At 45.9% G+C, this 13,026-nt stretch overlaps 1 protein-coding gene across 1 annotated transcript in view; it reads left to right on the forward strand.

Moving 5' to 3' along the window:
- Positions 1-13,026, forward strand: part of Lima1 (LIM domain and actin binding 1) — a 90,288-nt gene that overhangs the window by 35,804 nt on the left and 41,458 nt on the right. Inside the window, exon 3 of the mRNA XM_021183417.2 lies at positions 9,222-9,267. Coding sequence (XP_021039076.1) covers positions 9,222-9,267 — 46 coding nt within the window. The remainder of the gene's footprint in view (positions 1-9,221; positions 9,268-13,026) is intronic.

Below are 13,026 nucleotides of genomic sequence, written 5' to 3' on the forward strand. Positions count from 1 at the left end.
TATCTCCACACTTAGCTCTTTATAAACTTATATACTTTTAGATCTCTGCTTTATAAACCATCGCCCCTGGCATATGAAAGGTCCTATTAACTGTAGCTTGAAGAGCTTTGGGCTCCCTTCCCTGTGGTTTCAGCATCATATGATTCTTTTCTTGATAAAGGTTAACTGGCAGAGTTTGGTTTCCTGTTTGACTCAATATTTTTGAAGTTAAAGGGAATCTAGCCCTGTTATTTTTAAGTCGTCTTCCCTGAGGTCCTGGGAAGAGCCTCCACTGCCAGTTCTGGAGAGATGGAAGGGCTGAGCCCAGACCCTGCCCTGATTGCTTTTTGTTTTAGGTTCTGAGTAGATGAGCACTGAAAAGAGCACCCAGCAGCTGACGGAGTTTGAAACCACACCTGCCTAACCTTTGCCCCACTCTGTCCTATAAGGAATTTGTGATTAAAGGTCGGTCACGAGGTTACTCACATGCCGAGGAACTGGTCAGTCCAGCCCACCGATCCCTCAGCAACCAACAGTTGTGTCCTCTTCCCCTTTCATGGCTCCAGCTGAGCCAGCACACTTTCACCATTGAATTCCCGTGCTAAAGAGGGTACGGAATTAGGGGTGTGTGTGTGTGTGTGTGTGTGTATGTGTTTGTGTATGTGTGTGTATGGGGGGGGGTGCTTATTTAATAACAACAATGAAAGAGGCTCTCAGACCTTCCTTGATGGCTTCCTCTTTTGCTTCTCTTTGACATTTTTGTGGTGAAACTGTTCTAGAAATAATAAAATAAACCTAACCTGGGGAGTTCCCATGTTTTCTTCTTTAGGCCCAGAGTTCCTCTCTCTATCTGAAGCACACAAGCAAGGGTCATGGCTCAGGAGCTCTGTTTTCTGGCCTTAGAAATATTTCAGACACCATGATTCTTCTCCAGATAATTTTAGTATCCCCTGTCAGCTGCCTGCCTCCCAGCTGTGCGGGAGTGAACAGTTGCAAGATTAGACTCCATATGTGAGGGAGAGCGGATGGGATGGTCATCTGTGGTCCCAGATGACCACCAGAAATCTGGGGAGGGAGTGGCATGAGATTTTAATTATAGAACTCTCTCTTTTTTTTTTTTTTTTTTTTTTGAGAGCAGGTTTTAATGTGTAGCCCAGGCTGGCCTTGGACACAGATTCTCCTGAGTACCAGAAATTGCATACAGTGCCACCACCACACTGGGTCTTGCTTAGAGAATGGCATTGCAAGTGGGTATTTTTGTTTTTTTGTTTTCCCCCTCAACTTGAGTCTTCAAAGTGCCCTTCCCACTTTTCCAAACAAAGTCTGAGACCTGAATTCTGGCGCTACACTTCAGAGATGGTAAGAAAGTCCAGTGGGGAGCACGTGCCCAGTGCAGGTATGGCCACAGGTTTAATCCTGCATGCTGCAGGAAGGTTGGGTCTGTTGAGCTTCACAGCCTCTGTGGTAGCCTGTGCTTAGAAGGGTCAGTTAAGCCCAGAAGGTGGAGTCTAGCTTGAACCACACAGAGAAACACCATCTTAAGGAGGAAGAGATGGATCAGTGGTTAAGGACACCGGCTGCTCTTCTAGCAGACACAGGTTCAGTTCCCAACATCCTCTTGGCAGCTGACAACCATCTTGTAACTCCAGTCCAAGGGGATCTGATGCCCTCTTCTGGCCTCCTCGGACACCAGGCGCCATAAATGCCAGACAGTATTTAAAAGACAAAAGCTAAGCATGATAAGTGCCCACCCAGCACTTGGAGGTGGACATAGGCGGGGCCAGCCTGGCCTGCACAGCATGCTGAAAGCCATGAAACCCTATTTCATAAAGCAAAACAGAAGCAAACAACCAAAGTATTTGGAATTTCAAGATTTGGACTTCTCTTAGGACAATGAAGAAAAAGGAGCCTGTGAATATTTATTCAACCAAACTCAGTGTAAGAATAATTCACTGGCTGTAAGCCTGTGCAGTGATCGAGTCTGGCTCTCTATACCGATTTATTGGCATAATAAACAGAAGATGATTGTCACAGGGTGTGGAAACAAAAGTTCAAGGCCAGGTCTAAGTTCCAGTTTAACTACAATCTGCTGTGTTTCTCAATTCCTACTAAGGCAGTCTCTTAAGTACCTTTAGTGCAGTTGGAATGAAATATATATATATATATTCATATACATACATACACACAGAGACACTCACCAAACCACTATTTTCAGTGATGAAAAACTGGAAATAATTTCAAAGACCGTTAACTAACTGAGGTTGAAGTTGATGGTGCTGTTGATCCCAGCACTACGGTGACTAAGGCAGGAGGATTAGCAGGCGCCCTCCAACGCATACCAAGTTTCAAGTGAGCCTGGGCTGCATGAGCAACAGTGGGGAAAAGAAGGTGGTAGCAGTGGTCATGGTGCCAAGTTAGAGTTCTCTTTATCATGGAAGACAACTACCAAGACTAACATCTGTGTCACCAAGTTCCCCTGTCCTCCTGTAACCTCTGGCTGTTTCCCCCTTCCCTTGACATCTCTGCCGGTCCCCTGGTTTTCCTGCCTCTCTGTTCCTTGCCATTCTAACAGCTTCTTCCTCTCCAAATTGCTAAAGTGTTAAGTCTCCAGTGCTGAGTCTTGTGCATCTTCTTGCACTATCGGTTCTGCAGAAAAGGCCTAAATAAATGTTTGTGACTGGCTCTTGCCTCTCTTCGGCGCTCAGAAGTTTGCATCTAATGGCTCCTACCTGGACCAGCAAGATGGCTCAGCAGATAAAGGCACTGGCCGCCCAGCTTAATGATCTGAGTTTGACCTCCAGGAAGCACACAGTAGATTGAGAAAATCAACACCTACAAGTTGTCTTGTGACCTCCTCGTGTGTGTGTGTGTGTGTGTGTGTGTGTGTGTGTGTGTGTGCATGCACAAATCCTTATTAAATGTAATAAGCTGCCATCCACAGGGCAGTTAACATGGCTGACAATGAACGCTTGGCTTTTCGTGATCTCTGTTCTGGTGAGGGTTACTATTGCTGTGCTACAACACCATGACCAAAGCATGCTGGGAGGAAAGCATTTAACACTTCCATATCACTTCCTCACTGAAGGAAGTCAGGACAGGAACTCAAACAAGGCTCGATCCTGGAGGCAGGAGCTGATAGAGAGGCCATGGAGGGGTGCTGCTTATTGGCTTGCTCTTCATGGCTTGCTCAGCCTGCTTTCTTATAGGACTGCCAGCCCGGGGATGGTCCCACCCACAGTGAGCTGGGCCCTTCCCCATCAATCACTAATTAAGAATATGCTCGACAGGCTTGCCCACAGCCAAATCTTACAGGAGCATTTTCTCATTGGTAGTCCCTTCTCTCAGATAACCCTAGCTTAGGTCAAGTTGACAAAATTATCCAACCCAGTTACCAAAGGTGCTTCTTTCAGAATTTGCTTTCCCAGTGAACATTATTTCCATTGATTTATTTTAGAAGCCTGAGAGTGTTTGACAGCCCAGGTTAGTCTCAAAGTCATTCTGTAGGCCTTGAACTTCTGATGCTCCTGCCCCCACCTCCCCAGTGCTGGAGTTACAGCACCAGGCCACCATGCCCGGCTAATGTGATGCTGGGAGCCAAGCAGGGTTTCGTGCTCATCGGGCAAGCACTCTGAGCTATTCTCCCTGCACTCCTTAGGCTCTTCTGGTTTGGTTTTGTTTTTGTTTTTGAGACATGATTTCTCAGCGTAGCCCTAGCTGGCCTGGAACTCAATCTGTGTAGCCAGGCTGGCCTCCCACTCACTGAGATCCTCCTGCCTCTGCCTCCTGGTTGCTGGAATTAAAGGCATAGTTTGGCTCTTTTATTTTACTTTTTAACAAAACAAAACCAGGTTTGTTGAGCATGCTGTAGGGTGGGGCAGTTCAGCCTACTCTCTGGTACAGCTATTGTGCGCTGTGTGAAGTTTACCCTAGAGCTATTCAAATGCTCTTTTCTCTATCCCACCATCTGGTTTCTATCTGGATGCTGCACTGTAATGTTTATGTCAAGACTCTCCTATCTCTAGTTTGTGTAAACAATGCTCACCATTTATTCTCTGCCTTGTCAATCAAAACTGGAGAAGCCAATAACAAGGCAACAAGGAGAATAGGGTGGGACTTCCGCCAGCCAGGGAAGGAAGGAAGGAGGGAGGAAAGGAGAGAGAAGGGAGAGGGAGAGAAACAGAGAAAAACACACATAGAGACAAACGGAGAAACAGACAGAAACAGAGAGAAACCAAGAGGGGAGTCGGGCTGGAGAGATGGCTCAGTGGTTAAGAACACTGACTGCTCTTCCAGAGGTCCTGAGTTCAAATCCCAGCAACCACATGGTGGAGATCTGGCGCCCTCTTCTGGTGTGTCTGAAGATAGTTTCAGTGTACTTATATATAATAAATAAATAAATCTTTTAAAAAAAGAAAGAAAGAAAAGGGGAGTCAGTACAAGGAAGGGGTCCAGAGAGACATCATAGGAGAACACACCTGAAGCCTAGAAAGCCAGAGCAATATAAAAATGAAGATGTCCTGGAGGAAGTAGCTAGGTTAGATTAAAGGATTATAATAGACTTATAATGCCTAGTTCTTGTGCTCTTAAGTTACAAATAAATCTTGGACTCTCTGTGTCATTATTGGGGAGCATGCTAAGATAAAGAAAAACAGCTGCTATATTAATTTACTGCACACATTTATAATAACATTAACTTTTACAGCCTACAGACTAAGTGGCTCATTAACAATCTGTTCTTTTTCTTTGAAGGACTCTTTCTGTAGGTAGATCTCTCTCTCTCTCTCTCTCTCTCTCTCTCTCTCTCTCTCTCTCTCTTAAGAGTCCAAATCCAGGTATTGACAAGTGCTAGACAACTGCCACCCTATAGTTCTGCATGGGTTTTTAAAAATTATATTACTGAACTTTTTTTTTTAATATTTTTTATTACATATTTTCCTCAATTACATTTCCAATGCTATCCCAAAAGTCCCCCATACCGCCCCCCACGTCCCTACCCACCCATTCCCATTCTTTTGGCCCTGGCATTCCCCTATATTGGGGCATATAAAGTTTGCAAGTCCAATGGGCCTCTCTTTCCAGTGATGGCTGACTAGGCCATCTTTCGATACATATGCAGCTAGAGACAAGAGCTCCGGGGTTCTGGTTAGTACATCATGTTGTTCCAACAATAGGGTTGCAGATCCCTTTAGCTCCTTGGGTACTTTCTCTAGCTTCTCCATTGGGAGCCCTGTGATACATCCTGAACTTTTTTTTTAAATCACATTAGTTAATTAACCTGTGCGTAGATATTTGGGGATGTGTTCCATGGTGCACCTGCCACAGCATACATGTGGAGGTCAGGGACAGCCCTTGGTAGTTCTCTTCCTACCAGCTTGTGAAACCTGGCAGGCAACAAGCACCTTTACCAGCTGAGCCACTATCCAGCCCCCAGCCCCATTGTGGGGGTTTTCCTGTGTAAATTGCACAGATTGTGTTAACTTTAGTTCGTTTCTTTCTGTCTGTCTGCCTGCCTGCCTGCCTTCTTTTCTGCTTCCTTCCTTTCTGTCTTCTTTCTTTCCCTTCCCTTCTCCCTTCCTCCTCCCCCTCCATTTTTTAGATAGGGCCTCTCAGTACCCATGCTGGCTTTGAACTCAGGACAGTCTTTTTCCAGGTTGGAGATGCTAGCTCAGTAGTAGATCGCTTGCCTGGTAAGAGCAAGGCCTTGGCTTCTGTCCCCTGCCTCAGCCTCCCAAGAGCTGAGAATAATGATTTGTGCTACCACAGGTGAGGTGGTTGCTTTTTCTTTCTTTCCCTGGTGTTTGGGACATAGTAGACACCAAGAACTATTTCTTCTTCTTCCCTCCCTCCCTCCTTTCCTTCCTTCTCTTACTGGTACCCAAACCTTGTGTGTGGGCATGCTAGACAGGCTTTATACACATTTGCTCTCTCTCTCTCTCTCTCTCTCCCTCCCTTCCTCTCTTTCATTTTTTCTTTCTTTCTTTCTTTCTTTCTTTCTTTCTTTCTTTCTTTCTTTCTTTCTTTCTTTCTTTCTATTTTGTGCATATGGGTGTTTTGCCTGCATATATGTCTGTGTACCATATGCATGCAGTGTTCGCAGGAGGCAGGAAGAGGGAATCAGATCCTCTAGAGCAGGAATTAGAGCCAGATCTCTGAGCCATCTCTCCAGCTTCTCAGCCTTTGTTTTTGTTTGTTTGTTGTTTTTTAAAAACAAACTACCTTTAAACCTTCAGTCCTTCTGCCTCAGCTTCTCCAGTGCCTGGCAATACTTAGCTTGAATGAAAACATAACAGTTTTGAATTTATCTTTAAAATGAATACACCGTACAGAATTCATTCTGTGGTTTTTGTTTATTTGTTTTTATTATGTAATCTGGATATTAATTCCTCGTTAGACATATATGCTCCAAATGTTCTCTTCCTTCCTAACTGGTGCTTTGACACAGCTGATGCTATTCTATGGTGCACATCCAACTTTAATTATGTTGAAATCCACTTCATCTATTTTTATTTAGTTGCCTATTCTCTTGGTATCATATCTAAGAAGTCATTGCCAAATCAAATGTCATGGCTGGAATTGGTGGTACATGCCTGTACTGGCTGGTTTTGTGTGTCAACTTGACACAAGCTGGAGTTATCAAAGAGAAAGGAGCCTCCCTTGAGGAAATGCCTCCATGAGATCCAGCTGTAAAGCATTTTCTCAACTAGTGATCAAGGGTGGGAGGGCCCATTATGGGTGGTGCCATCCCTGAGCTGTTGGTCCTGGGTTCTATAAGCAAGCAAGCTGAGCGAGCCAGGGGAAGCAAGCCAGTAAGTAACATCCCTCCATGGCCTCTGCATCAGTTCCTGCTTCCTGACCTGCTTGAGTTCCAGTCCTGACTTCTTTGGTGATGAACAGCAGTGTGGAAGCGAAAGCTGAATAAACCCTTTCCTCCCCAACTTGCTTCTTGGTCCTGATGTTTGTGTGGGAATAGAAACCCTGACTAAGACAATGCCTATACCGGGAAGGCTGAGGCAGAAATGTCTGGAGGTCAAAGATCAAAGCCAACATGGGGTCTATAGCGAATGCTAAGTCAGGGTGGGCTACATAGCAAGATTCTATTTTTTTAAAAGGAAGGACTGGAGCGATGCCTGAGTAGTTCAGACCCCTGGCTGCTCTTATGGAGGTCTGGAGTGTGGTTCCCAGTGCCCATGCGATGGACGGCTCACAACCATCTTTAACCCCAGATCCAGGACCTCTGATGTCTTCTGACCTCTGTGGGCCCTGCACGCACATATGTATCCATCCACAAGCACACACACATACACATAAAAGAAAATAGGTGTTTTTGGAACAAAAAGAAAACAACCCAATCATAAAGCTTTTCTCTCTGTGGTTTTTCCCCCTAAGGTTTTGTTTGTTTGTTTGTTTGTTTCGAGACAGGGTTGCTCTGTGTAGCCCTGGCTGTCCTGGAACTCACTCTGTAGACCAGGCTGGCCTCAAAGTCAGAAATTCGCCTGCCTCTCCCTCCCAAGTGCTGGGATTAAAGGCGTGTGCCACCACCTCATGTAAGGGTGTCTGTGGGATAAAGTCTGAGAGTAAACGTTGACATTTGTGTTTAGTTTAGGCAAGAAGGTGACAAATGTCTTCCAAAGAGGCTTTGCCTTCCCACCGGCAGTGTTGGATGGAACCCACTCCCCATCCCCTCCTCAGTGTAGCATGCTTGCTTTTGAAAAAAAAAAATCTCTCTTTCTCCTTGTTAAGTAAAATCTGTTCTGCTGGAGATGTGGCTCTCTGGGTAGAGTGATTCCCCAGTGTCCAGCTGGGCTCAATGCCAGCACCAGATAAAACCAGGTTACAGTGGTGCACACGTCTGATCCCAGGACTTGTGCAGTCGAAGCAGGATCACAATTGGAAATCCAGATTAGACCATAGGTGAGAGAGACCTTGTGTTGTTTTGTTTTTTAAGATTTATTTATTTATTTTATGCATATGAGTACACTGTCGCTGTCTTCAGACACACCAGAAGAGGGCGTCGGATCCCGTTACAGATGGTTGTGAGCCACCACGTGGTTGCTGGGAATTGAATTCAGGACCTCTGGAAGAGCAGTCAGTGCTCTTAACTGCTAGACCTTGTTTTTAAAAAAGGAAAAGAAGCAGAGCCGGGAAAGGGGCTCAGTGGGTAAGCGCTCTTGTTGCATGAGGACTTCCGTTGGAATCCTCAGCGCCCTCATAAAAAGCTGAACACACGGAGCCTTTGATGACAACACTCAGGAAGCAGAGGCCAGTGGGTCTCTGTGAGTTCTAGGCCAGTCTGGTCTACATGGAGTCTCTGTCTCAAATAAACAAAACAAAACAAAACAAAACAAACCCAAGCAAGCCAGGCATGACCCCATATACCCGTGACCACAGAGCTGGGAAGAACAGAGACAGGATGGTCGCTGGATCAGTGATTCTGGGTTCAGGGTACCCAGGGAAAAGGCAGGAAGCAATAGATGATGACATCACATGAACTTTTGTGTCCTCTGCACATGCTCTGGTGGGTATATGTACCTCTGCACGCATGCATTCACCTCCCCCTTCAAGTGAAGAACTGAAAAACCTCATACCATCAAATTCATATGAATGAGGTGGTATGATTGTATCTTTCAGATCGGTACCTTAACTTGGTCTAAGTTCAGGCATTGCCGGGAGTACGCATACCTCATAGACATACCAACAGCAACTAAGATTTCAGAGACGTCACTGAATGTGTGTGTGTGTGTTGGAGGGGGGCGTCCTGTTCGATAGAATTCATGGAATGCTGTTTGTAGTTGACTAATTCCAAGGGCTTTGGTTTTGTTGTTTGGTTTTGGGTCTTATGTAGTACAGGTTGGCCCTCAAACTCAGTGTAGCTGAGGATGCCCTTGCACACCTGACCCTAACCTTACTGCCAGGGCATCCAGTTCATGTCTAGTTTGTACAGTGCCGGGATGGAGCCCAGAGCTGTGCGGTGTTGGGTAAACAACTGAGCTCCGTCGTCCACACCCCGTACCCTCTGCAGCGTCTTCTCACGTGATCTCATCCTTCTGTTTCATCGTGTTCTAACAGAGCATGTGACCATCCAGGGCCCATGAAGTGTGGGCGCTGTGGTTCTATGCCACTCCTGGGAGACTTGGTGAAAGACAAAAGCTGGCAGAAACAGGTCTGCAAAATAGGTTTCTAAAAGCGAAAGGAGTAAAAGCCAAGTTTAACCTGAAAATATCGCTTCTCTCCCCTCTCTGAAGGTACCAGAAGGCAGCTGAAGAAGCCAACATGGAAAGGAAGAAAAATGTAAGTACTCAGAGGCCTCAGGGTGCGTGGAACTTAAGCAGTCCGTGTGGCCAAGCCACCTGCCCCTCAGTGGGGCTTGCGCTCCGTGACAGCTGAGCTGGACATTTGTGTCATTTGGTCTGACGGCAAGCCATTTGCTGGGAGAGGTTGGCTTAGGTGCAGGGAGTCCGAGTTTCAATGTTTTACTTTTGGGTGCCACTCCTAACCCCCCTTCCTGTACTAAGAAAAAAGGATGGAGGGCCAAATGCTTTGCTAAGCTTAGTGAAGTGCCCACCAAAGGAGAGCAGGTGCCACCATCTCTGCCTCCAAATGGAAGAATCTGCCTTTGAAAGGAAACTGTGCCACTGTGTTTATCCGCCTGGTGCTTTGCTTGAAGCTGGCCCAGTCTAGTTAGTGTGTTTCCCAGCTGCCAGGCCCCTCAGGCCTCCTGCCAGTCCATTCTCTCCCTGCTGTGACTTCCAGCTGGGCCATATCTTTTGTCTTTTTCTAGGATGGAGTCTCACTCTGCACCCAGGCTGAGTTTGAACTCACGGGGAGAGAAGTCCCTGGGCCTTAGCTCTGAAGGATTTAGTGTCAAATCTGGTATCTTAGATGGGTGCCTAACACTTGCCTGTTGGTTTGGTCTCTCTGGGGAGCAGTATTAACTGGGTCTCCAGCTTAATCTTCCTGTGATTTCAAAGTTGAGCTCCCTGGTGCATTAACATGGGGGAAAAAAAGCCTTTGATGGTGGTGATTCATACTAATAATCCTAGTACTCAGAATAGCTGAGGCAGGAGGATTGCTGCAAGTTTAAGGCCTACCTGAGCGACATGAGTTCTAGACCAGCCTTGCTTGCAGTATAATACCCTGTCAAAAAAACAAAAATACAAAAACAGAATGAAAGAAAAAAGCACCATTAGCTGCTCTATGGCTGGCTGCTTTCAGCCTTCTCTCTCTTGTCTCTCTTTTCCCATTTCCTCCATTTTTCCTTTTACCCATTTAATTAACACTTTTTTGTAGGGCACCTATGTGCTAAGCACTGTTTTAGACATTAAAAATATGGACTACATCTTCTCAGGCATTTTCATTCAAGTGGAAGAAACAAAGCAGACACATGCGTGCGAGTGCACACACACACACACACACACACACACACACACGTCAATTAGCAACTATTGGCTTAAAACAGCAGGAAGGGTAAAGGGTAGCTTAGGTGTGGCCCTCTCTTCAGGGACTTAAGTAACCCAGAGCTGAGGTCATAAGCCAAGGAGAGGAAAGACTCAGACAGAAAGAACCATACATGTAAATGTCCCAAGGAAAAGTCATGTTGGACATTGGAGGACTAGAAAGAGAAAGGGCTTCAGAATTTTTGGGAAGGTTGGAGCTTTAGTCCAAAGATAAACAGGCCTTTGGGGAAATGTGCGAAGGGCTGATGTGACCCAGCTTAAACTGCCAAGGAACAAAGGCAGAAGCAGGCAGAACAACTCAGGAGAGCGATGGGGATGCAGAGGCAGCCAGCAAGGCATGGAGATGCAGTCCCAGCATTGGGGAGGGGGCAGGAGGATCAGAAGTTCAGGGTCATTCTTAGCTACATAGTGAGTTCAAGTCAGCCTGAGCTAGGAATTGAGGCTGTCTTTTTTTTTTTTTCTCAAAGATTTATTTATTATCATAAGTAAGTACACTGTAGCCGTCTTCAGACGCACCAGAAGAGGGCATCAGATCTCATTACGGATGGTTGTGAGCCACCATGTGGTTGCTGGGATTTGAACTCAGGACCTTTGGAAGAGCTGTCAGTGCTCTTAACCACTGAGCCATCTCTCCAGCCCAAGGCTGTCTTAAAAGAAAGGGCTGTAATGATTTTGAAAAGACTGTGAATTGTACTGCAGCGGCAGTATTGTGGTGAGAACAGCCCAATCAAGATGAAATCAGCTCTGGATCTGTTCCATATATGGCTGGTCTTTCTGTCTGTCTGTCTATCTGTCTTCCTTCCTTTCTTTAATTTTCCAGTGTCTTATTATAGGGCTTCATGTGGCCTAGATTGGCTTTGAACTCATTATAGTCAGAATTAGCCCTGAACTCCACTGGAACTATGGGTATTTGCCACCACACAATCACCACCAGTTCTGAGGTACTTTCTTAAGACCAACAAGTGAATGAAGAACTGGGAGAGATGGCTCAGCGGTTAAGAGCACTGGCTGCTCTTCCAGAGGACCCAGGTTCAATTCCCAGCACCTACACGGAAGCTTACAGACAGATGTCTAACTCCAGTTCCAGTTCTAGCTAGTCTTGAAGTCACTCTGTAGCCCAAGTAGGCCTTTAACTGGTAACCGTCTGTGCCACCCACCCTGAGTAGCTGGGATCACAGGCCTGTGCCACCAAGCCTGGCCATGCTCATTTAATAATATCATCACTTCTTTCCAGAAGCCTGCTGATGTCAAACGCTATATTGTATACATGAACAAAGGCTCAGTATAAAGGGCACAGTAGCTACAGAATTTATAGTTTATAGAAATAGTCTATAATAGTTCATAGAAACTGGACAACTTGTCCAAAGTCACATGGCTGGATGGGGGTAGCGTATGCAGATAACACCCGTTACTTGTAGAGAATACAGAGAAAGAAGATGCAGGTTATCTATGTAAGCAGCTATCCGATGCTCAAGCCAGGCCTCTCAGCCTAACGTTCCTTTCATTTTTGGCTTTATTGATGATTTCTGTTGTGTAACTCTCTTCCCTATCTCGGCTCGCCTCTAGTCCTAAAGACTGGGCCATGGCCTGGGTCTCACTCCCAGGGATGGTTTATGGGTGTGGGGTCTTTAATGACGTCAGCCCACACTGCCTTGGGCTTCCCCACATCTGCCTCAACACTCTTGAAGCTGCACCTTTAAGAGGCCATTTTCTTTTATGTGTTCTCATTGGGGAGGTGGGCTGAGTATGTGTGTGTAGATGTATGTTTGTTTGAATATGTTCAACCATGTGCATATGCATGTTGTATCTGTGCATACATGTGCACATGCGTGTTGTATCTGTGCACACACGTGTCCATGCATGTGAAGGCCAGAACAACATTAGGTGCTGCTCCTGCTGGGGCCCCACCCACCTGGCACTCACCAGTTACGCTAGCCTAGCTGGCCAGCGAGCCCAGGGACCTCCCTGTTTGACCTCCCCAGCACTGGGCTCACAAGTGTGCATCAATATGCTTGGCTTTCTGGGTTTTGTTTTTGTTACTGTTTTTTTTTTTTAAATCTGTTTCTTAGATACAGTCTCACGCGTTAGCTAAAAGCATACCGTGACCTCTCTGTCTCCAGTGCTGGGTTTGCAGTCCTTCACTTCCTTTCTAGCAGGGGCACCTCTTTGCTTAATCAAATTCAGTTTTGAAAGAGTAACACATACTGAAATTAACCAGACCCAAGTCTGCACACTGCTACAGAGATAGAACGACCATTCTGAGGCTGTGGAGCCTCACACTGGAGTTTACACTCTGACTATCAGATAGATTCTTTTACACTTGTGCACCACAAGAAAGAAAAATGATGATACAGTTAGAACCAGAGGAACAATTAATTAGCTTTCTATCACTAGTAAGCATGGTGGAGGGGGGGAGCGGTCACCTGAATGCAGGTAATAGACACAGGTTACACAGGTTATGAAAGAGAAGATAAAGAAGAGAGACAGGTGAGGTGGTACAAGGGTGGGTTTCTGAGTTCAAAGCCAGCCTGGTCTACAGAGTGAGTTCCAAGTCAGCTAGGGCCACACAAAGCAACTGTCTCAAAAAAAGAGG

Source organism: Mus caroli, unplaced genomic scaffold (assembly GCF_978045245.1).
Source record: "Mus caroli unplaced genomic scaffold, Mus_caroli_1 scaffold_16, whole genome shotgun sequence".
NCBI lineage: Eukaryota > Metazoa > Chordata > Mammalia > Rodentia > Muridae > Mus > Mus caroli.